The 25,508-nt window shown below is 48.0% G+C and overlaps 1 protein-coding gene across 6 annotated transcripts in view; it reads left to right on the top strand.

Annotated features, from left to right (window-relative positions):
* The window catches only part of ABR (ABR activator of RhoGEF and GTPase), a 253,021-nt gene that overhangs the window by 44,976 nt on the left and 182,537 nt on the right, over positions 1-25,508 (top strand). The window contains exon 1 of one of the 6 annotated variants that reach the window (XM_060204099.1): positions 8,833-9,028. The exons of 3 other annotated variants lie outside the window; for them this stretch is intronic. Coding sequence is in view for 2 of the 3 variants with exons in the window: in XM_060204097.1 (XP_060060080.1) it covers positions 14,794-14,854 (61 nt within the window). In the remaining variant the exon portion in view is untranslated. Of the gene's footprint in view, positions 1-8,832; positions 9,029-14,194; positions 14,855-25,508 lie in introns of those variants that run through there. 2 more of the 6 variants (XM_060204097.1, XM_007520423.3) reach the window with 2 other exon arrangements.

The raw sequence follows: 25,508 nt of genomic DNA on the forward strand, positions 1-25,508 counted from the left end.
AATTTCTGGAACCATCCGTTCCACCCCGGTCCCATGGCTGCCAGTTCTTAGCAACATCGCCCCGCCAGATATTCGTCGGGATGCGGCATCATCTAAGTTCATTTCCCACGTCTACGCTCGACCGGACCTGCCAATATACGAGGATATCTTCGCCCACCTTGTCCAACGCTTGACATCTCGTCACCCAATCTGGTCCCCTATGCCTACACTGAACTTCTCTGTTCCAGTCTCTTGGAAACGGAGTTGGTAGTCAGCTGAGGTAAAGAACAAACACCTCATCACAGACCCCTGCAAGCGTCAACCCGGCTTTGACCTAGCACGTTATGATTGGGCCCTCCTCAATCGCTATCGAACAGGCCATGGCCGGTGCCCCGCTATGTTCCATCACTGGGGAGCCAGAGACGACCCGAACTGCCCCTGCGACTCCAGACAATGACCCACATAGTCAACGACTGCCACCTCTCCAGATTCAAAGGAGGTCTCAAAACTTTACATCAGGCTCAACCTGACGCTGTTGACTGGCTACGGAAGAAGGGCAAACGCTAGAAGAAGAAGAAGAGAGAGAAGAGGAAAAAGGACACTTGGAAGCAGTAGTAGGTATAGGTGTGCCTTAGAAAGTGAAGGTATGAGGTTTGTGGTGGTGGTGGGGGGAGAGAATACAGGTCCAAAAAGGATGATAAAGGACCTAGTGGGAGTTGTATTGTTATATGGAAAACTGGCTATTGTTATGCATGTAGAAACTATTGTATTTACTGTCGAATGTAAAACATTAATTCCCCAATAAAGAAATTTAAAAAAAAAAGTGAAGGCAAGGCCATAGAAGTGAATAAAAATTGGCATATTTATAGATACAGATATAGAGATATAGTTAACCTAAATCTTTGGCCTTGGGAGTTTTTCTGTTTTATAATAGTTTCTACTAGTGGGGGATGAGGACACAGAACTCTCATTATAGGAACAGTGTGGAATTATACCCCTATTATTTTATAATTTTGTAAACCACTATGAAATCATTAATAATAAAAAATAAAATAAAGTAAAACACACAAAAATACTCTGCTGATAAATTCATGTTAATATAAAATGCCAGTGTTGTGTGCCTGAAGATTCTGCTTCCTTGTCAGTAAAGAACCTTGTGATACCCCCAGTGAGATGTCCCTTCCTACTACTAAGAGTGGCCCGTAGTAAAAAGATTGGAGACAACAAGTGCTGGCCAGGATGTGAAGATAAAAGGAGCTCTAGTACAATACTGGTGGGGATGGAAACTGACATAGCCCCTGTAGAAAATGGTATGGAGAGTCCTTAAACAAACAAAAAGGGGAAGGGGCAGAAGATAGTACACCCAGTAGAGTGCACACTTTACCTTGAGAGAGGATCCTGGTTTAAGCACCTGCCCACCACGTGGCAGGACTTGCATGGACCTGCACCACAGTGGTGGAGCTGTGCAGTAGTCGCAGACTCTCTCTCTCTCTCTCTCTCTGTCTGTCTGTCTGTCTCTGTCTCTCCCTCTTTCTCTCTGCTTCTCATCCTCTGTCTAAATAAAAAGGAATCTGCCAGGAGTAAAGAAACCATGCAGGTGTAGAGATAGAGTCCCGGCAGCAACCCTGGTGGCAATAAATAAGTAAATAATTGGGAGTCGGGCTGTAGCGCAGTGGGGTAAGCGCAGGTGGCGCAAAGCACAAGGACCAGCATAAGGACCCTGGTTCGAGTCCCCGGCTCCCCACCTTCGGGGTAGTCGCTTCACAGGTGGTGAAGCAGGTCTGCAGGTGTCTTATCTTTCTCTCCTCCTCTCTGTCTTCCCCTCCTCTCTCCATTTCTCTCTGTCCTATCCAACAACAATGACGTCAATAATAACTACAACAATAAAACTAGGGCAACAAAAGGGAATAAATAAATATTTTAAAAAATAAGTAAATAAATAATAAAATAACAACGGAGGGCTGGGCAGTGAAGCACCCAGTAGAGTGTACATGTTACAATGCACAGGGACCCAAGTTCAAGCCCCCAGTCCCCATCTCCAGGGGAAAAGCCTCAGGAGTGGTGATGCAGTACTACACGTGGCTCTTTTCTTCTCTCCCTCTCTATTGCCCCCTTCCCTCACAGTTTCTGTTTCTATCCAATAAATAAATACAAAATTTAAAAATAAATTAACAATGGAAATACCTGCAGTTCTGTAATACCACTCCTAGACATAGCTCCAAAAGACACAAAAGCACAAAGTTAACTGATAAATGCACTCTTATGTATATAGCTGCACTGTCCACAGTAGCCAAGATATGAAGTCATCCTAAATGTTCATCAACAGATAAAGTTATTGTGGGATATATGCTCAATGGGATACAACTTAGTTATTTTTTAAAAAATGATATTATGTTGTGACAAATGGGTGGAATTGGCGATGATTATACCAGGTGCAGTAAATAAAGAAGTAAAAGACAGGGAGCTGGGTGGTAGCGCAGCGGGTTAAGCACACGTGGCACAAAGCACAAGGACCAGCATAAGGACCCTGGGACCTGGTTCAAGCCCCCGGCTCCCCACCTGCAGGGGAGTCACCTCAAAGGTAGTGAAGCAGGTCTGCAGGTGTCTGTCTTTCTCTCCCCCTCTATGTCTTCCCCTCCTCTCTCCATTTCTCTCTGTCCTATCCAACAACAACAATAAAAACAAGAGTAACAAAAGGGAAAATAAATAAATATTCAAAAAATTTTTTTAAAAAGAAGTAAAAGACAACTACTAGATGGCTTCACTCACATGTGAAATATAGATAGCTAAAACAAATTTGGAAAAAAATACAATGATAATAACCAAACTGCGAAGATTATAGTGGTTATCAGAAGGAAGAATGGAGGGAGAGAAGGGGGTAGATGCAGGGTTTCATTTGGTGTGATGGCACAGGAACTTCAGTGGTAAGTGTGGTTGGTTGTATACGCACGTATCTATAGGTGTGGAATTGTACTGCTACAACCTTTTAAATTTATTTTTCCTCCAGGGTTATTGCTGGGGCTTGGTACCAGCGCTATGAATCCACTGCTCCTGGCAGCCATTTTTTCCATTTTATTGGATAGGACAGAGAGAAATTGAGAGAGGATGAGATAGAGAGGGAGAGAGAAAGATGGTTGCCTACAGACCTGCTTCACCATTTCTGAAGCAGCCCACCTGCAGATGGGGAGCTGGAACCTTAAACAAGGATCCTTGCATGGGTCTTCATGCTTCGTACTATGTGCACTTAACCAGATGCACTACCACCTGCCCCCCCCCACTACAATCTCATAATATTGCCAACCAATGTTTAAAAAGGCCCTTGTGATATAGAAGGTGATGTCTGACTAGCATGCTTCCTGCAGTATCATGACTGTAGGAGAGGAATAGTTAGTTATGTGGTAGGTGGTCAGCTCAGGTTACTATCACAGAAGAGCACAGACTGGGTGACTTAAAGAACAGGCATTTACTTCTCACAGTTTGGGAGGTTAGGAAGTCCAGTATTAAAGTGTTAGCATGGTGGGGTCGGGCGGTAGCGTAGTGGGTTAAGTGCATATGGTGCAAAGCATAAGGACTGGCACAAGGATCCCAGTTCCAGCCCCCGGGTCCCCACCTGCAGGGGAGTTGCTTCACAAGCAATGAAGTGGGTCTGCAGGTGTCTTTTTGTCACCTGCAGTCTCTCCCCCCTCCTTCCTATTCTTATAAGAGCACTATCCAATCATGGGGCCCCACTATCATCACCTCATCAAAACCTTCTGTAGGCCTCAACTCCTAATACTTTACACTGAGGATTAGAGATTTCACCTATGAACTTGGCGGGAATGCACACTTTCAATCCGTAACAGTAGTTGAGAACCTGAGCTTGAGAGCTAGTAGATCCGAGCATGAACTGGTTTTAGGGCTTGCCAAAGAGTGACCATGAGTCTCTTCTATAAAGCAAAGGTATTAATGTTGTCTTTTTTTTTTTAATTGGATAGAGACAGAGAAATTGAGAGAGGAGTGGGGAGCTAGAAAGGGAGAGAGACAGAGAGACACCTATAGCTCTGCTTCACCACTCGTGAGGCTTTCCCCCTGCAGGTGGGGACCAGGGGCTTGAAACTGGGTCCTTGTACACTGTAATGTATAAACTTAACCAGGTGTGCCACGACCTGGCCATTATGTTGTCTTCCATGTGGATTGTGATATATTAAAAGTTAGAGTGACATAGGAGGCTGGGAGAGAGCTCACCTGATAAAGCACATGCCTTGTCATGCATGAGGTCCTGTGTTTGAGCCACAGCACTGCATAGAAGCATCATGGATGGTGCCAGGGTTGTGTTATGATGTCTCTCCCTCCATCTTCCCATCCCCTCTTATTGCTCAAAAGAAAAAGAAGGGAAAGATGATCTAGCGAGAGTGCTCTGTGATATAGTACATGTGAAAGACCCTATTTTATTTCCCAGTGCTGCATTAAAAAAATAAAGATGGGGGAGTTGGGCTGTAGTGCAGCGGGCTAAGCGCAGGTGGCGCAAAGCACAAGGACCGGCATAAGGATCCCGGTTCGAACCCCGGCTCCCCACCTGCAGGGGAGTCGCTTCACAGGCGGTGAAGCAGGTCTGCAGGTGTCTATCTTTCTCTCCTCCTCTCTGTCTTCCCCTCCTCTCTCCATTTCTCTCTGTCCTATCCAACAACGACAACAACAATAATAACTACAACAATAAGACAACAAGGGCAACAAAAGGGAATAAATAAATAAAATAAATATATAAAAATAAATAAATAAAGATGGAACCTTTAGTGCAGCAGGTTAAGTGCACATAGTGTGAAGTGCAAGGACTAGCGTAAGAATCCAGGTTTAGCCCCTGGCTCCCCACCTGCAAGGGGTCGCTTAAAAAGTAGTGAAGCAGGTCTGCAGGTATCTATCTATCTTTCTCTCCCCCTCTGTCTTCCTCTCCTCTCTCGATTTCTCTCTGTCCTATCCAACAACAACAACAGCAATAACAACAGTAAAAACAACAACAAGGGTAACAAAAATAGGAAAAATGGCCTCCAGGAGCACTGGATTCATAGGGCAGGCACCGAGCCCCAGCAATAACCCTGGAGGCAAAATAATAATGATAATAATGACAAAGAAATAGAGAGCAGACTGATGGCTAGCAGGGGCAGGAGGTAGAGGAAGTAGGAGGTGTTGGCCAAACTTCAAGTTATAAGGTGAGTGAGTTCTGAGGCTCTAATGCATAGCATAGCAATTAGAGTTAATAACATTGTACCCTATTCTTGAAATTTGCTCAGAGAGTCAATCTTATGTGTGCTTAACTTGGTGCGCTACCATCACAGAGCTAAGGTCCAACGAAACACACCTTGACTAAAATGTGGCTGTTTTTATCTCTGTGTTTTGGTGAAAGGAAAGTAGAAAAGGAACCTTCTACCCTTTTTTGCAGGTTCCCATAAGACTGGGTGAGTCTGGGGCAATCTGTTTCAAGGTTCTCAGGCCTGCTGGAGTGGTTACTAGGGCTCAGCACCAGCAGCAGCCACAGAGGGTCTACCCAAGCCTCATCTGTCTATCTGTCTGTCCATCTGCCAGGCAGTCTGCAGACCCTCTCAAGCTAGCTAGGTCTTAGGGAGATCCCCAGAATCAGTTTTCATTTTTTACTCCCATCACTGAGTGGGGTGGTGGGGAGGGTCAAAATCATTACTGGGAGTTGATGAGTGACAGCTGCACCCAGCAGCCCCTGGGACTGGAGAGCTCAACTATGCTCCTGGAAACCAGCATTTCCTCTTTCAGGTGCCCAACAGAGAAGGAGAGACAGGACAGGCACCATACCTAGATGTTGCTTTTTCCTTGCAGAGTGTGATCATTTGCCTCCTTCCTTTGAAAACAAATTTAATTGCAAATGTGGAGCAGCCTAGGTGCAGGACTCTGAGAATTGAGACCAAAGTTCCCTCAGTGGGCTGAGCCATTTCTGGATTTCTATTCCATTTCCTTATTGGAGTCTGATGGGGAGGAGAGTTGGCGGGGGTGTGTGCGTGCAGATTGCAGCATCAGATACTGGCTGTTAGCAAGGAAGCCCTGTGCACTGGGGAGTTTTTAGCTGAGATTCATGTGAGCGGTTAGAGAATTAATTGGAGCAGCAATTCTCCTGCCCCATATATGATTCTAGATCCTGTTTTATTTTTCCTAAGTCTTTGCAAAGAGAGTGATTGTTCTGGTCTTAACATTCTGTTTAGTCCAGATAGTTATTTTCCAGTAGATGGAGCTGGGCTGGCTGAAGTATTTGTATGCCTTCATTCTACACTCTTTGTCACCAAAAAACACATATAGTCATTCATTAATTCATTTACTCATTCATTCATTCATTGTAACTACGACTTCAAAGTTATTGGGACTTGTTATTTGTTGGGAGTTGGGCGGTAGCACAGCGGGTTAAGCACACATAGCACAAAGTGCAAGGACTGGTGTCAGAATCCCCGTTCAAGCCCCCTGGCTCTCCACTTGCAGGGGAGTCGCTTCACAGGTGGTGAAGCAGGTCTGCGGGTGTCTATCTTTCTCTCCCCCTCTCTGTCTTCCCCTCCTCTCCATTTCTCTCTGTCCTATATAACAATAATGACATCAATAACAACAATAATAACTACAACAACAATAAAAAAAACACAAGGGCAACAAAAGGGAAAATAAATAAATATTAAAACATTTTTTAAAAGACTTGTTATTTGTTGAAAAATCTATTTACTAATGAGAGGAGGGGGGACCAGAACATCACTCCAGTATACACCAGGCCAGAGACTGAACTTAGGACCTTATGCTTGTAATTCCTGCACTCTCTGACTTCACTACCTCCTGGGCTGAAGAAAGTGATATTTAATTTAAGATCTGAAATATGAGATATCTCCAGGCTGAGTGGGAGTAGAAATGTAAAAGTTCTGGGGTGAAAAAAAGGCAGAGGGCAAAGAGGTAAAAGGAGATACAGGGACCAGGTCACAGCGACTTGGGTGCCACCAAGGAAGATGGATCTTTATTCTGGCAAAAATAGGAAGCCCTATGTGACTCAAGTAAGAAAAGAGTGAAGGCCAGATTTTAGAAAATGCCCTGTACTTCCTTCTGTTGATCATTAACTACAGCTATGTTGTCAGTCTCATGAGCCTGAGGCTGCCTGAACCAATAGACCCAGCTCAAAAGTGACCTCTGGGTAGCTCTCACAGCCCCTCCTGCTCCACCCGCAACCAGAATGTCATTCTTTCCCATTCTTCCTTCATTAGAACATGTGTCACATGCGTTAGTTTCTTGCATCATCCCCTGCCACCAGACTGTTCATGACACTGAGCTGCCCAATCCAGAAAAGGGTACTATAGGCTAGAAAGAGGAAATGGGGAGTCACAAGGTTTTTATGTAAAAGATGCAGGCCCGAGGATAACTTATAGGGCTCCACTGAGTCATCTTTGTGGGAAGGAAGGCAGGGGTGGATCCTGGGGGGATGAGAGTAGCTGGGCTTTTCAGAGACCTGCTTCCTCCAGTCTGAGTAAGGTCACCACCTGCCTGCCTCTCCCTGCAGGGATACTGCCAGCCCAGTGCAGACCCAGTGCTGGTGTGTACCTGGCTTCAGCCAGGGGCGCTCACAGACTTGTGAAAGTGGTTTGTATCAGACCACTCCCTCTCTCCACCTTTACAATTATAAAAATGACAGGATGGAGAAAAGAATAGGAAGATAAGAACTTGACAGGGCCTGAGCCTCCATTCCCCCTGTTCTAGTGAGCTTTGAAACACTGTTGGGACTTCGAGACAAACATTCTTTGGGACAGTTAGTCCTGCACATTGCAGACATTCTCACATACCTAGCTACTAGAGGGCCCAAGAGATAATTCACTGGGTAACTTGCATGCCTTGTCATGCCCTGGCACCACAGAGAGATGCTATGGCACACCAGGAGAAGATCTGGTGTTGTGATGCATCTCTTTCTTTGTTTATCTGAATGGAAATGCAGCCTGAGAGCCATGAAATCCTGCATGTTCAAGGCCCTGGCTTCATGAATAGATAAGTTAATAAGCTAATTAAAATGCTACTATGCATCTTCACATACTTGCTGATAGGGTAATATAACTACCCCTGCCCCAACTGGGAACCACTGTTTCAGTGCTTTGGGGGACAGGGGAATACAGCTGTGCTCCAAAGCCTACAGCTGGCAAGCAGGGAGACTAAGGAAACCCCATCCCCTTTTGAGACTGTTTTAGGGAAGTCTTTGTCCAGTGGAATAGTTATTCTTCTCAGGCCACTAATGGGGACTCCTGCTGTTTCATGATCCTCACATGGACTTCCTCCTTTCTCTCCTAACCTGACTGCTTGCATTGGTAACTCTCAGCCCTGAAGAATCTGGTGGGAACAGCCCGGATTTTAGTACAGTCATTTCCAGAGCTGTTGGCTGAAATCTGACCAGGGTGACTGGACCTCCCTTGGTGGCCTAGGTGCTGCTCTGTTGGGGGCCACCAGATGGCGCTCAGGAATCCTCCCACTCTGCCGCAGGAATGGTAGTGGCAGGAGCTACTGCAGAGGGAACTTGCCTTAAAGAGGTCTGATCCTTAAAGAGACAGCCACACACCTGCAAACTTGAAAGGCAGCCCCAAAGTGAGACTCCACTGATGACAAGCCCCACTGGTTAGGCTCTGAAGCTCCATTCTCCTAACCTCCCTGCACGTTGAGCCGCCACATCTCAGAGCTTGTCTCCTTGACAGACCGCCTTCAGCCCTTGTGGCCACTCCTGGACTTGACAGGAACCGGGCCAGGCTGGCTGGTGGCGTCAGAGCTCCCGGTAGGGCAGAGCGGCGCAGGGCTGGGATGCCTCTGCAGAACTCTGACTCAAAGCGGGAGAACAGCACTGGCTTCTGGGGGATGGAGAGCACAGGTGGCAGGCCTGTGAGCTCTGACCCCTGCTGGACATGCCCCTGCTGTCTGCCTGGAGCCCAGAAGATCTGAACCACTGAATCTTGATTTTTTTTTTCTCTTTATCTCTTTTTTGGGGTGGCTAGAGAATCCTTCCATCTGTTCTGCTGACCTCTTTCCAAATGCTGATGGAGTCACTTTGGTGAGTTGTAAAGGGACTAGGGTTCCAGACCCTGCTGTTGAGCCCTCTGCTCCTAGGAAAGCTCTGTGCAGATTACCCTGGGGTGGTGTAATCTGAGTCATGTTGAGTGAGAGCTGGGGCTTGCCTTGAGACCCTCCTACAATCAATCGCAGCTTGCTTACTGTAATCTAAGGCAGTTGCTGGACCTGCTGCGGCCCCTGGCTTGGGGAGTGGAGATTCTGTACACCCCCAGGAGTGATGAGAAATGTCTTCATTTGTGTGGAGAGTTTCACAGTTATAGTCACTGTGCCATGGTATCAAGAGAGACATCAAGGGGGAGAGTGCAATCCCCGGGGTCTGTATCTTGCTGGGCCTACAAATCTTTCCCATGATTTAAACGGACACAAAACTTTGGTGGAGAAATGAGTCATTGGGGAGGTCTTTGGACTCATCTGTGCTGTTGGTAGCTCTTGTTGCTAGAGAAGCAAGGAGACTGGGAAGGAGCAGGGAAGGAGGGGGCCAAGGACAAAAGTATTAGGCCAAACCTCCTCCACTGACCTAGTGGAGGCCTGGGGGATTTCTTTCTTTCCAGCTTGTGGGCTAGGGATTGCCTCTTACTGCACCTAGCAGAGGAAAGGAAGCAAGGAGCAAGAAATCAGTCAGTCCAGGGATTCTAGGAGGTAAAACTTATAGTCTGTGAGAGCTCGTAGGATGCCTGGAGGTCATCCACCTGGTTCACCTGTGTACCCACCTTCAGCAGATGTGAAAGCTTAGGCTGGCAAGGCTGGAGACTGGTCTGAGGCAGAGACTCAGCACTCAGCTGAGTTTCTTGGGGACTAGATTCACGGGATTGATGGCATGCAGCTTGTCTCCAGGGGCATCTGCCCTGTTGTAGTAGATGTAGTTTTCTTTGGGAACAGTTCTGTTTTGCTTATTCATTGGTGCCTCTGAGGGATTCTGGAATTACACAGCCTTGCTTTCCTCCTGTAGCTTAGATTTCTTTCACCCTGAGTTTAACTCCATTCTGTTTATTCATTTGTTCATTCATTACAGTTCAGTACAGAGATTATACATGTACACTAAGATTCAGAATCTCAGTTCATTTTCAGGTGTGACTGCTAGCTGACCAGTGGCTTAGCCTTTCTTCTTCTGTGGAATTGGACAGAATGATGCCTATCCCACTGGCTTACTATGAGCATTAACGCGATATTCTATGTGAACCACATCGAACAATGCCTGCCACTTAAGAAGCACTCACAAATGTTAGTTAAGTTTATTGATTTAATATGTATTGAATGCCAGTCTGTTGGACTTTGGGCAGAAAACCAATCTGGAGCATAGTGTGGTTACAGCTGCTTTGAAGAGGTCTGCCTGAGTCTCAGTCATTCCCTGGGCTGAGCAGTGTGTATACTCCAGTGAGGAAAAGATGCTGCCCCAACTTTGGAAGAGCTAATCTGGTGTTGAGGTGGCTCCGAGGTAGAGTACAGAATTTGCATACCCGGTACCACATATGCCAGAGTGATGATCTGGTTCTGTCTCTCTCCAATCATTTTCTCTTTAAATAAGTAAACTTAAAAAAAAAAAAAAAGATAAGGTGCTTATCTACCAGGCAAAGTGCAAGGGTAAAAATTCTTGGTTTTATGATCATAGTGTGTATGTGTTTAATTTGAATGTGAAGCCCTACCCCCACCCCCATGCTCCCTGCCTGACTCTATTTGGAGAAGTTAATGGACAACCTTTGTACCCTCTGTGATCTCTGGGTTATCAAGGAAGCAGGGACTCCTGAGACCTAGCCATTGCATGCAGTCATGCTAACTTGCTAACAGTGAGAACGTAAGGAAAATGGAGCTACCCAATTTTAGCTCTGAGCAGTCACCCTTTTTCCATCCTGCCTAGTAGCTGAAAGTAAGATGTGGTTGTTGGAGAGGCAGTGAGTAGCACACTCCTGGGAATTTAGGGCAAGGCTGCTGACCTTCAGAATAGCATCTCTCCTTCCCTCTTAGTCCCTCATCAGCCCTGCACTCTGGGCTGTGCAAACCTTTAGCAGGTGCTAATGCAGGAGCTGACTAGTCCCCAGGACAGGTAGAGACAGCCTGAATACATGAGTTGTATATTATTTTATTTTATTTTTATTTTATAGAGAAAGAGCTGGAGAGGGGAAAGACTGTCACCTAAACATGATAGTGAGTGGTTAGTGCAGATTCCAAGGACGCTATGTGATGGATGCTGACTCGGTGCTGTGGGGTGCAAGGGCAGAGTCACGCTTAGCTGAGTCAGGGTGTCTGTCCAGAGGAATGCCCCGCTGCTGCAGGTCGAGCACTTCACCTTTGGCAAAATGCAGATGAGATGGACTCTTTAACTCCTTCCTGCCAAAGATGTGGTTTTGACTCTCTCAGTCTCTTCCCCACACAGAGTGCCAGGAGTCTGTAGGCTTCTGTTCCAATCTCAAATCACCCAGTTGCTCAGAGGTTTATACATTTGTCTCCAGAGCCAAGGTTAGAGTCAAACTGTGAAGTTCATCCAGTAAAGTCACTAAGGGAACCCTGAAGTGACTGCCCTGGACACTAGCAGGTGTGTAGAGGTGAAGGTTTTCCTGGAAGGTGGTTTTCTCCCTCCTCCAACCCTGTGTAAGTGTGTGTGTGTGTGTTTGTGTGTGTGTGTTTTATTTTAATGAGACAGAGAGACCAGAGTACTGCTCACCTCTGGCTTATGGTGGTGCTAAGAATTGAACCTGTAACATTATAGTTCCAGGCATGAAGCTCTTTTGCATAATTATTATGCTATTTCCATAGCCCACTGGAAGATGGCTTCTTTTTTATTATTTTATTTTTCCTCCAGGGTTATTACTGGGGCTCGGTGCCTGCACTATGAATCCACTGCTCCTGGAGGCTATTTTTTCCCTTTTGTTGTCCTTGTTTATCATTGTTGTTGTAATTATTGTTATTGCTGTCATCATTGTTGGATAGGACAGAGAGAAATCGAGAGAGGAGGGGAAGACAGAGAGGGAGAGAAAAAGATAGACACCTGTAGACCTGCTTCACCACCTGTGAATTGACCTCCCTGCAGGTGGGGAGCCGGGGGCTCGAACAGGGATCCTGATGCCAGTCCTTGTCCATTGTGCCATGTGCACTTAACCCGCTGTGCTACCGCCTGGCCCCCTGCAAGATGGTTTCTAAGCCAAGGACCAGCAGAAATTGCCAGAGGGCTTTGCCACTCTGCTTTTATCAGGTGGCAGCAGAGGCAACATGCATGGCATCTTAAAAGCATGAACAGACACTAAGAGTTCAAATCCCAGCACCCCACTTCCTGTCTGGGAAGATTACTTAGCTCAGTGACTCAGTTTTTCTCATCTGGAAAGTGGAGAGAAGTGAGGAAGCAATGCAGTTCACAGTGAGATAATCCTTGAAAACAAAGCACTAGACCCAAGTCAGATACATAGCAGATAATCACTGCTAGTTAGTAAAAGTGTCCTTCCTTATTGCTTCCAAGAACCCTCCCTCCTTATTTTGTGTTCTGGGGTGGGAAGTCCAGGACAGGATTGGATAGGATGTGGGAAAAAGCAAATATGGCAACGCTAAGGAGAGCAACTGTAACATTTTAGCTTGGAAAATACAGAAAATAGCTTGTTCAAGCCTTTATAGATAAAAATGTAAAATGTATTCAAATATATATGACTCATACAGAAACATATATCCATGGCCTCCTCCCAGTCAGTCAGCATCCAGATGTGGCTTTCAGAATAATCTCCACAGATGTGGCCAGGCCTCCGTGGTGGTTAAGGTGGTTGGAGAGGGTACATTGCTGCCTGGACTGTGTTGTGTTTCCACCTTTTGTCTGGGCTCTGTGCCTTCAGAGCTCCATGTGGGAAGAAGAGACATCCTGGGGCCCCGCTTTGCTGCTCCACACTCAGCATCCTCCCTCTGGTTCCTCAAAGAGCCCATTTGCTTCAGCTCTCAGCTATTTCGGGAACCTCTCATTGGCGATGCACGCCCCCCTCCCTGCCAAGCTCCAGGTGCCTCTTAGGCCCTCCCTGTCTTGTGTGCAAGTCAGAGACTGGGGGAGGATAGCAGTGGAGCGGGGAGGGGCCACAAGAGCCTAAGCAGGGAGGGCTGAGATAGAGAAGAACCCAGTCGACACAGGGAGGGGCCAAATGTCACCAGTGATTAAATAAAAACACCTGCTGCAGCCACCTTTGGAGACTCGTCCACCACAGACAGCACCTTCCTCTGCACCTCAGCCCAACCTGCTGTGTGCTGATGGCCACTATCTTCATGGGCAACATTGGAGGTGTCTATCCAAGCAGTGGCAAGCTTCCTCTCAGGATCATTATACAGGGTCTGCTTCCTCCCTTAAAAATGAGATCTGTGGTGGTTTGAAATTATGAGAAGACCTTGTCTTCTGATGCTCAGTGGACGCTGACTGCACCGCCCTGTACAATGTTCCAGGGGCACACCTTCATCTTGTTGGCGTGTCCTGGGTGGGGAAGCTGTCAGGGTTTGCTCCATTAGCAGGAATGTCACTATCTCAGGTAAAGTCAGTGTAAATGGTCCAATGTAGGGCTGCCTTAGTGGGCCCACTGCCTTCCTTTCCTTGGGCTGAGAAGTGAGGCTCTAACCTGAACCACCCTATTTAGAACTTTCCCATCTCAAGAACCTTCTGACTCCAAAGAGCCCTGCAAGGACCAAGTTGGAGGCAACGGTGCCTAGAACCCAGGGGAGGGGACAGTTATAAAGCCCCCCCCCTCCATTGCTCTTGGGGGGTTTCTGGGTGGGGTTGGGGGAATCTTTGAGGGAATCTTGTTCTCTCAAGTATCTGGACCCTAGAGTACCTCCAACTTGGGACTCTGCGCCTATGGTTTGCACCATGGGCTGCCCTAGGCCTTCTCAGAGAAGGTACCTGGAAAGGGTGGAGGTGGGGGTGGGGGTGATTAAGGGGAGTAGGGGGTCAGTGGAAACCCTGGAGCCGCTAAGGGAGCAATCTCGGACCTTCCTTTCTGGGGGTTGGGGTGGGGGGCAGAGTGACTCCGGGCCGCCGCAGCCCCTACTGTGCAGGGCAGGAACTCCCAGCCCCTGCGGCGAGGCGGTGCAACAGACGGGGCGCCCTCGGGCGAGAGGAGGACGTCCCCGGGCCACCTCGGGGCTCTCACCCCGTCAGCGCCACCCGCCAGGCTCGCCTAGGGGAGGGGCCCGAAAACTGCGCTTGGAGATCCTGGGGTGGCAGGTGATGTCACCCCTGCGGGCCCACAGGGCTCCCCGCGGCACCTAGTCTGCGGGCTGCCTGCACCGGCCCAGCCCGGCGGGGAGAGCAGGAGCGGTCGACCCCCGCGGGCCACACTCCCCGCCAGTCACACACGAGGGCGCCTCCCCCGCCCCGCGTCGGCGGGACCCGCTGGCTTCCCCGCACCCGCAGCCCGGGCCGAGACGTCGACGGGGGAGGGGGCGCGAGCCTCGCGCCGATTGGTGGCGCCGCGCAGCCCCCGGGAAGTTGCGAGTTGGCGCGCGGGCTGAGGGGCCGCAGCTCCGGGCGCCGCAGCGGCCGGAAGGGCTCCCGGGGGCGCTCGCTTGGCGTCGGCCGCGCTCCCCGGTCCCCGCGGCGGCTCGGGCTCGCTCCTCCCGGCTACCTGTTTCCCTGCCTCCTCCCTCAGCTCCCCGCCTGCGCCCGGCGCTCGGCAACTTGCACCTCCGGGGCTGGCCGCCCCTCCCGGCGCCCTCCCTCCTTTGTTGTGCGATGAGGGTCGGGTTTCCGATCTGACGGAGCCACGGCCGCCGCAGCGCGGAGCCGCGGGCATGGAGCCGCTCAGCCACCGGGGCCTGCCGCGCCTCTCCTGGATCGACACCCTCTACAGCAGTACGTCCGCGCGGGTCGGGGCCGGGGCCGGGCCCAGGGGGAAGGGGGCCGGGAGGTGGGACCCCGACAGCCCGGGGCGCGCGGCGCAGGGCAGGGCCCAGGAGCGAGGGGCCGGGGGAGTGGCGGGGACCCCGTGGTCGCCGCAGTCGGGGTCCCCACAACCGGCTCCAGGCCGGCGGGGCGGGGGCAGCGGGCCGACGGGGCCGGGAGCGCTGTGTCACCTTTCGCCCACCTGTTGTGGAGCCCCCTGAAGGAGCTGCCTCAGCTCCCAGACCTGCTGCTCCGAAGCTGCAAGGCCATTTTGGGGAAGTCTTCGGGGCCTGAGTCCACCCCCCTCAACCAGGGACATCCTGAGGCCCTTGTGTATTTGGGAGTGGCGGGGGTGGGGTGAGGATGGGGTTAGGTGGGCAGGGAGACTGTAGGTGCAAATGGGTGGGATTTTGGGGGGTGGATCCTCCTCTTTCCCCTCCGCAGTCTTTCCTGCCAGCCTCATCACCACCACCACCACCCTCCCATAACACCCCCCACCCCGGGGGGGGGGGGCGGAAATCTCTCCGGTTTCTCCACCCCCTCGCTCCCAAATCTGCCGCGATCATGTGATTGCTCTTGCACTGCCTCTGGGAATGTCTAAGATCACTGGCACATTCTGGGGAACTTGGGCCAGGCTGTGAGCGCCCCCACACTCCATCCTGCCTTGAGGAGGTGGCCAGAGTTCCACGCCCCTCCAACCACTCTCCTGAGTCCCTGGCCCCGGGTAGAAATCCCGAGCTGGCTCTCCTAAACACTTTAAGGGTTCCCTCGCACTCTTGCTCTGTCTCCTGTGGCCGTGTGTGTGTGTGTGTGTGTGTGTGTGTGTGTGTGTGTGTGTGTGTGTGTGTGCGCGCGCACACACACACAACCTGGACTGAATTCCTTGGTAACAGTTATATTGGGGAGGGGATGGGCAAGGATGATGCCTGAACCCCTAAGATATTGCCCAAAGGCTCCTCAGTACTCAGCATCCAGCCTCTGACCTCTGGATCCCCTTCACTCCCTATATCCTCTTTTCCCTTCTCCCTCTTCTCTCCTCTTCCTTCTCCTTTTTTTTTTTTTCTCTCTCTTTTCATTTCCTCCCCCCCCCCCCACCTCCTCTCCTCAGATCTTTGTGATGGTTCATTCTGCTTTGGTTTTTTTCAACATCAAAGAGGCAAAGCTGGATCCCCAGGGTGTCTGTCCTGCACCAGCCCAGCCACTCCATCTGCTCCTTCCCTTATAGAGGCTAGCATCCTCGAGTGAAGGTCAGGGCCAACGGCATACATGTGCACGTGTGTTTGCGTGAATGGGGCCACACATCTGTTCAGAGTCCTGCTGCAGATCCACTCCTGACCCAAAGGGAGGTTTGGTGACCTCTTTCTAGCTGCTCTCTTGCAAATGAGTCATAACAATGCTTCATATTCATATACCATTTATGTTCCTTAATATCTCTGACTCTGCAAAATTCAGTATGGGCCTCCTGTTACCCAAAGCATTCAGCTCTCTGGAAAACTGTGTCTGGTTTCCTCTTCTTGATGAAGGCTTTCTTATGCTGAAGAAGAGTTCCCCTGATTGATCACTTTCAAGTCTTCCTATCTTCTCCTCCTCCTCAGAACCAGGAAACAAAATTACCTGAAGTCATCTTGAAATTTTCTGACCATAGGAAGGCAGGACTAGAGAAGGGAATTTGACCACAGGGCCATTTTTTTTTGGGGGGGGGGGTTGTGCTATTAACAAGTCCTGACTCAGGCTGGCAGCTGAGTTGTCTGCTCTGATACTGTTGTTGTCCTGGCCGCTGGGCTCCAGGGTCAGCCTGGATGGAGGGGTGGGGATGGGGTAGGCACTGACTTAACATCATTGTAAAAAGTTCCTGCCTCCTGGTTTCACAACAGCTTATTTGAGAGCTGTAGAATGAGGCTCCTGAGGAGGTGCTGTGCGGTCGTGTTTGGGCTGTTAGCCATGAAGTTTCCTTTTGACAAGAGCCTAAATTAAAACAAATACCCAGGCTGTCATTTGCCTGGCAGCATGGTTTTGTGGCTCCCAGAGGAAGTTCCTCTGACTCTGTTTGCTTACAAGGCTCAATCCTGGGGTGTCAAGTTCCTATAATATTAGACCGATCAGGAACTGCAAAGGGAATATACCCAGGGTGTAGACCACCGATGTACTTTAAGAAGTGAGAGGTGAATGATTCAATGATAGAGGCTGTGCCCCCCTTAGTGGCTTCTGGGAACCTACTGTATGCCAGGCAGGCACTGTGCTAGGCACTATCCTCTCATCCTTTCCAAGCCTTATTTCTCTGCAAAAGAGGGAGACTTATCTCCATTTTCCAGAGGGGCTTGGTAAGCTCAAATCATTATCCAAGGTCATGTAACTGAAAGTGACAGAGCTAGAATTCAGATTATATCCTAGGACAGCAAGGAATACTGTGTCCCTAGGATATGTCTGAACTTATTCAGTACCCCGGGATTTCATGGAGTGTGTCGGGGGTGAGGGGATGGGGCAGGGGGAGAGAATCTGTTTCTTTGGTTCTCTTGTCACAGAGTTCTCCGTGAAATAATCCATCGAGGTAAGTGACTTTAATGACCCTAATGCCAGTCTGTACATTTCGCTCTTGCATAAACTGGGGGCTGGTCCTGTAGCCAAGTCAGGATGACTGAGGCTGGTCTAGGTTCACTGAGTCTGATGATTCCTTTTCCATCAGGTACTAGGATGACAAGCTGCACACTTTTAGCCTTTGAAGTTGTCAGTTCACCCTTTCTGATTCCTTCAGTGCCTGCAGTATGCCCACTTCCACTGCAAGTTCTGGTCATTTGACAAGGGCTGGATAGCACAGCCTCCTCTCTTCTGGTTGAAGTCCTGAAGGAATGCCATGATGGTGATTTGTCTGATGCAAGGAGATGGATCAACTCCCAGCTACCAGTGTGAACTGGGGCTGATTGGAGCAGCAGCCTTGCCCCTGGCACTCTAGTGTAATAGATGAAGGTTCTGCTCATCCCACTTCCTGTCTCTGTACCACTCCTTTTCCTACATTAACGCACTAATGGCAGCTTTGCCTCTCTGTGCCTTACCTAAATTCTTCCCATCAAGTTGGTGTGCTTCTCTTTCTTTAGGGCATTCTTCTTCAGTTTATCTCCTCTGTGTCTTGTTCTGACTGCCCTTTTCTTGTAAAATTTACCACACTGTCTCTTACTATTGTCTTGATCATGGAATTAGGTTGGGTTACATTAAATTTTGTGGAATACCTCCAAAGGAGGGGTGTTCTGAAACTTTCTGTGCCCTGTGATTGAAAAGTGCTCTCCAAACAGATCTAAATTATGCATGATCCTCCCACCCCCTCCTTCTTCTTCTTCTAGCGTTTGCCCTTCTTCCGTAGCCAGTCAACCCCCTCCTGATTATTAGTAGATCAGCTAATAATTTGGCATCTCTTCAAGGGGAAGTCTTTAAGTATATGTTCAGAACTTACTTAAATAAAAACTGAAGGCTGGGGCAGGGGTAAATAGCATAATGGTTATGCAAAGAGACTCTCATGCTTGAGGCTTCAAAGTCCCAGGTTCAGTCCCCTGCACCACTATAAGCCAGAGCTGAGCAGTGCTCAGGTACAAAAAAAACAAAAACAAAACAAAACAAAAAAACAAAAATAAAACAAACAAACAAAAAACCTGAAAGCTACATAAAGGGTCTTTTCCTTTGTAATGTCAGTGTGTGTGTGTATGTTCCTAGCAATTCAGCTCTGGCCCCAGACATACCTATTCCACTGAGCCAAGCAAAAACCTGCAATTCCTTGGACCTTGTAGAAGACATGTGTTAGCTCAGATGTTGTTGATAAAGTGCGCCGTTTGGAGCTTACTTCTCTTACCCCAAGCAAAATTTTCAAGGAGAATTTCTTTAATTTTTAAAAATTTATTTATGAAAAGAGAGACAGAGAGAATAAGAGCATCACTCTGGCACATGTGATGTGAGGGATCATTCAAGCAGTCCCAGTCATAAGTTCCTCTTTGTTTCTTCAATACCAGTCATGGCTGCTGGAGTCCCAGGGGGAAGGCTGGCAGAATTAAGTCTTCTCCTCAGAGGAGTAGAGCTTCCTGTTGTTGTGACTGTCATTCTCCTTTGGAAAAATGGAACATTCTTGGGGAATTAAGTAGAAGATACTGTTAGGTGGGCAGAAGATGGGGGAATAGTGAGAAAATCTTGTTCTGCCTCATTGTATATGGGTAGGATGGAACACATGGACTGTTCTCAGAGCTCTGGTCTGTTTCCTAGGGCGGTTTGGTACATTCATTGTGTACACTTCTCTACTAAGGGAGACTATGATTTCTCCCGGGGGTGTCATGAGGATTAATTAGTTAATAGTTATAAAGTACTCTGAAGATGAATAGTGCTATTGAACTGCTTGGCTGTCCAGCTTATTACTGTCCTTGCCACTAGACAGGGTTCTACAGAATGTCTGCAGAGGGTCTGCAAGGAGCTGGGGATGTAATGAGGAGACTGACAGGAACAAAGTGTTGGACCAGGTCTCAGGCTGTGCCTTGTGCATAATAAGCGTATTAAGTCTTCACGCATGATAGGCCTGTGGTAATTTTTGGCTGCATGAGTGAGCAGAAGAAGAAGAAAACTATGTTTTGGGTTCATTTTAACTCTGTACTCTACTAGAAATCCCAGAAACCCATTAGCTGGCCCATTCAGAAGTTTCCAGCTGTGAGGATCTGGTAATTGTAGTAGCTTGTTGTGGAGTCAGAGACCCCCCAAGGGAGTCCTAGGAATTAGTAGGGTCTGAGATTGTAAGATGATTAGAAGTCTTCACTGCCAGTGTTGGTGCTGCAGCTGCTTGGCTCAGTTTGAACCATTTTGTTTTTGTTTGTTTTGTGTGTGTGTGCATTTTTTTTTTCTTTTTTCTGGCAAGGGAGGATGGTGAGGGGACCTGGAACTACACAGCTTCAGGACAATGCCACATAAACACCATGGTTTGCCTTTGCAGGGGTGGGGGGGCTGGGAGCAGGCTGAGAAGATAGATCCTTGGAGCTTGTTGCACCCACCACATTCCACTGCAGGGTTCATCTTAGCACTTTTCACCATGTGTCAGTATGAGAGAGGGGCCTGCAGGCTTACTTGTCTATAGGGAAGGGTAGGACAGACAGATTTTGGCTTGTGGCCTTGATCTGCCTGCTAGTGTTTCTTTAAGCAAGATAGAGTCATTTGGAGGCATGAATGTCCTGGTCTAGTAGGGCACACACAGGAAGGTGTTCTTGTGTTCCCCAAAGTTTGGGAAGAACCTGTATAGATCTTATAAAGGGGAAGTAGGGGGGGGTCGGGCAGTAGTGCAGCAGGTTAAGTGCATGTGGTGCAAAGCTCACAGACTGGCTAAGGATCCCAGTTTGAGCCCCCTACTTCCCACCTACAAGGGGAGTCGCTTCATAAGCGGTGAAGCAGGTCTGCAGGTATTTTTCTCTCTCCCACTGTCTTCCCTTCCTCTCTTGATTTCTCTCTGTCCTATCCAACAACAACAACAGCAATGACAACAACAATAATAATAACAACAACGATAAACAGCAAGGACAACAAAAAGGGGAAAAATAGCCTCCAGGAGTAGTGGATTCATACCAAGCCCCAGCGATAACCCTGGAGGCAAAAAAAAAAAAAAAAAAAAAAAGGGAAGTAGAAAGACATACAGATAACCAAAAGATGATAAGATGTGCTTCCATATGGGGTCTGGGGATAGATGCTATGTCCTACCTTCTGTCCAAGACATTTAACAAAGAGCCTTTTGAGATGGGGTTAAGTGGTACTCTGCTTAACTATGGATGGGGCAGCCAGTTCTCTGCCTCTAGATTCAAACCTTATTTGGGTCTCTCACACACTTTCTGTCTCAGAGTCCACAGGCAGGGCCACTACTCCAGCCCGACAATGTTCTCACACACTTTCTATCCTGACTTCTCTTCTTGCCAGTAAATATGACTGCTGATCATATAACAGTTGATAGGTTTGGGGCAGGGTGGTAGCACAGCAGGTTAAGCACACATGGCATGGAGTGCAAGGACTGGAATAAGGATCCTAGTTCAAGCCCCCTTCTCCCTACCTTCAGGAGGGTTGCTTCACAAGTGGTGAAGCAGGTTTGCATGTGTCTATCTTTCTCTCCCCCTCTGTTTTCCCCTCCTCTCTCGATTTCTCTCTGTCCTATCCAGCAACAATGATAGCAATACCAATAATAATAACAATGATAAACAACAAGGGCCACAAAAGGGAAAAAATAGTTTCCAGGAGCAGTGGATTCGTAGTGCAGGCACCAAGCCCCAGCGATAACCCTGGAAGCAAAAAAAAAAAAAAAGAAAGAAATTGACAGGGTAATATGATCTCCAGGCTTTGGGACAAGGTATGGTGGGCTCTGTGGTGGCCTGTTTGGCTAAGTGTTATTCGTCACTTTTCTCCACACTCATCTTTGATGCTTTTTTGTTTCTCTAGACTACAGAGGGACATAAATGATGTGGCCAGTTGTTTTACCTATGGTGAGCTAGGTGTCCAGAAGGGCGTGGGTGGCTGGGAAACCTCAGGTAGATCAATGTTAGTGGAGTCCGGTGTCCTGTCTCTGGACAGCATGACTTATGATCTCCCTGGGAAAGTGATGGAGCTGGTGCTGCCTAGAAAATCCCTGTATTGACAAGGGATCTGTGGGTTTACTCAGGGCTGTTGGAGAAGGATGTGGCCATAATTACCTTCATGGGATTGGAGAGCTGATCCTATTAGCGTACTGGGCTAACCCCTTCCTCCTGGGCATTGCTTCCCAGCCAACAGCAAGGATTTAATGGAGCAAGATTATAGAGACTAAAGATGTTGTGTAATTAAACACAGTTATTACCCTGGTTGGGGGGACGTCTGCCCATAGCAGCAATTGATTCCCTCAGTTGTGGTCACCCTGTTCACCAGCATGTCACTCTAGGCCTAAATAGCCAAAGAGTCCCTTCTGTGTGATTTTTCTCCCTTGAAGAGTGACAGTGATAAAGACCCCTTTCTCAAGATATTTGGGGTCAGGGCAGTGGTGTCTTGTAAGTGATAGCACCCCTGGAATTATACAATGGGGACCTCTACATGAAATGTGTCTGAATTCTGTAGAGAATATGGAAACATTACTCATCACTGGTAGGTTTCTCACAACCACTGGGTCCAGGGGAAAAAAGCCTGCAGTCCCACTGGGCTCATAGGAACTAGATATTTTCATTTGATCTTAGAAAGAACAGAAGAAAACATAACATTTATTATTGGGTTGTCAGAAAAGTCATGATGTATTTTTCTATGCAAAAATACATCATGACTTTTCCGACAAAAAGATAATATAAAGAAAGTATCAGCATATAGCATATGACATACTATAGGCTGGTTAAATGTTACAGTAATAACATTTAATTATTGGGTTGTCAGAAAAGTCATGATGTATGAAAAGTCATGATGTATGAAAAGTCATGATGTATGAAAAATACATCATGACTTTTCTGACAACCCAATAATTAAATGTTATTACTGTAACATTTAACCAGCCTATAGTATGTCATATGCTATATGCTGATACTTTCTTTATATTATCTTTTTTTAAATTTATTCTCTTGTTGCCCTTGTTGTTTTATTGTTGTAGTTATTATTGTTGTCATTGTTGTTGGATAGGACAAAGAGAACTGGAGCGAGGAGGGGAAGACAGAGAGGGGGAGAGAAAGACACCTGCAGACCTGCTTCACCGCCTGTGAAGTGACTCCCCTGCAGGTGGGGAGCCGAGGGCTTGAACCGGGATCCTTACGACAGTCCTCGCACATGCGCTTAACCCACTGTGCTACCACCCAACTCCCTCTTTATATTATCTTAATAGACTAGCAATGTATCTGTTAGCTCCCCACTCTTTATAGATGAGGAAACTAAAGCCTTGAGAGATTCAGTTATTGTTAAAGGTCTTTTAGGGTGGACTGGAATCAGATCTCAGATCTCAGACTCTAAATATAGCTCTCTCAGCTCCCAAACAGCATAATCATTTTAGCCCATACCATAAGCACCTGTTATGTGTCAGCACTGGCCTGGGCATGTCTCCTTTGGTATGGTTTCTCAACAGCCCCATCTTACAAGGCAGGAATTACTGTCTCACTTTATAGAGAGGAAACTGGGGCTAAGGGATTTTATTCAAGGTCCTGGGACTAAGAGAACAAGCTGAGAATTGAGCACAAGGCTGGTCTGGCTTTAACTGTGCTTTGTCCCACACTCTTTTGCTTTCCATAGCACTGCCAGAAGGACCCCTGGCAGTTGGTATTTCAGAGGTTGATTGATCTGGTTCATCTCTTGAGCTAGAATGAAAGCTGTGAAGGCTGTGTTGGTTCTCTGTTATTCAGGTGGCTCTCAGCCTCCAGGCGCTCTCTGAGTGCTCACCAGTGAGACTTGCCTCTTCCTAAAGGAGGGCCTCAAGGAGATATCCCTATAGACACTTGGAGCCCATTTCCCAGCATCACCATCCTGACTGTTAATTAAAAAACGAAGGAGGGACTAGGTGGTGGTGCACCCAGTTAAGCACGCACACAGTACTAAGCACAGGGAACCACACAAGGACTGGGTTCAAGCCCCTGCTCCCCATCTGCAGTGAGGACGCTTCACAAGCAGTAAAGCAGGTCTACAGGTATCTTTCTCTCTCCTTTTCTGTCTTCCCCTCCCATCTCAATTTCTCTCTGTCCTATCAAATAAAAAAATGGAAAAAATAGCCACCAGGAGTGGTGGATTCATAGTGCCGTCATCGAGCCCCAGCAACTGGAAGCAAAATAAATAAGTAAATAATTAAATAAAAAAAAGGAAAGGTAGCCCCAGAGGTTGTGCAGTGGATAAAGCTTTGGACTTGAAAGCATGAGGTCCAGAGTTAAATCCCTGACGTATCCTGTGCTGGAGTGATTTTATGGTTCTCTTTCCCCATCTTCTCTCTCCACCCTGCCTCTCTCTGTCACTGATAAATAAATAAACCTTTATAAATGTGGAGGAAGGAGATAGACTTTGGGGAGTAGGGATAGGGTAGAGCTAATGCCTGGTTCCAGAACAGAGCAAAATCAGGGGCAAAAAAGTGGAGACTGGGGGGAGAGAGGACTTGGCAGAGCCCATGTATGCTGGCCCTGCACTCAGGCCTTTTGAATTCACCTCCACAATTTCCAAAAGAAAATAAAGAGAGCCCTCGGCCATAAATCAGGCCACTGAACACCAAGGCCCTTTGCACAGAGGCCCAGGGCCAGTTGGACTGCAGATCAGGGCTCTGTGTTTGAACTCACCCACGCGCAGCATGTTAATGATGGGGTCCTCTAACTCCACTCCCCACACCCGCTAAGGGCCTGAACCCCAAGAGTACCCAGCAGAGAGATTAGTCCTGTAGGGGAAGCTTCTGTTCTGGGGCTTTGGCCTTAGTGGATTCCTATTTTGTTGAGTATGAGGACTCAACCCATAGCCTTGCCTCTCTCTCACTCATTTTTCATTGCCACTCATGTACCTCTACAACAAATCCGCCACTCCCAGTGGCCATCTTTTTTTCTCTTATTAATAGGATAGAGAGAAATTAGGAGGAAGGGCAGATAGATAGATAGATAGATAGACAGATAGGCAGAGAGACAGACACCTGCAGATCTGCTTCACCACTTGTGAGCATGGTAATGTGTTTGCTCAAGCATGTGCACCACCACCCTGCCTCCCTCATCACCTTTTTGTAGGGATGCAAATATGGAGTTTCATTTGCATCTAAAACTTTAGTTACTCCTGACCTCTTCATCCCACTAACTCACACCTGCTGCCTACCCTTCTTCCTACTTCCCACTTGCCTTGCTCCTGCCCTCCCTGTGCTTCTAGGAGGCAGCCAGACCAGAGGCTCAGCCTTGACAAGGTCAAAGTGCTACTGTGTGCTGCCTTGGATTCCCTCCCGGCCCAGAGCTTTCCCCTGTTCTTCTTTACCCCCACACCCCTGCCAACCACCTTCCTGCTCTTCATTACTTCCTTCCAAGGGAGAGACGTATCTCAAGAAGGCCTATGAAACAGGGCTGCCCAAGTCCCAAGAGAATTGAGGGAACCAGGAGAGTAGATCCTAATGATGGGGACCCCATCTTTCCAAAACGACAGGTTTACTCTCCAGTGTTTCCCCAGGGTCTGTCTCTTTAGGTCAAGATAGCACTTCAGTGCAAGCTGCCTAATCCTGCCCTTCCTTCCCTTACTGGACCTGGGGAGCGCCCACTACTAAATAAGCTGTGGCAGTAGCCGCTTCTGTCAGTTCTTTGTCTTAAGAGAGGAGCCATAGAGCTGTGGTTGGGACCTCCATGGTGTAGCATTAAGGAACATTTATTCGTGGGTCAACGGTGTCAACTCTTCAGCATTGGAATTAAGTGAGCAGCGACTGGAGGCACCTATGAAGGGAAATTGGACTAGATAAGGAGTTTATTAACTCTTCAGTTTATTAACTCTTCCATGGCTTTAGTACATGCATTTTGCTTATTTATTTATTTATTTATTCATTTATTTATTTATTGTTTGGTATAACGGTTATCACTGGGACTCAGCTGGCACTACAAATCCACTGCTCCTGGCAGTCATTTTTTTTTTCCATTTTATGGATAGGACTGAGAGAAATTGAGAGAGGAAGGGGAGATAGAGAGTG

The sequence above is a fragment of the Erinaceus europaeus genome, chromosome 12 (assembly GCF_950295315.1).
Source record: "Erinaceus europaeus chromosome 12, mEriEur2.1, whole genome shotgun sequence".
In the NCBI taxonomy this organism is placed as follows: Eukaryota; Metazoa; Chordata; class Mammalia; order Eulipotyphla; family Erinaceidae; genus Erinaceus; species Erinaceus europaeus.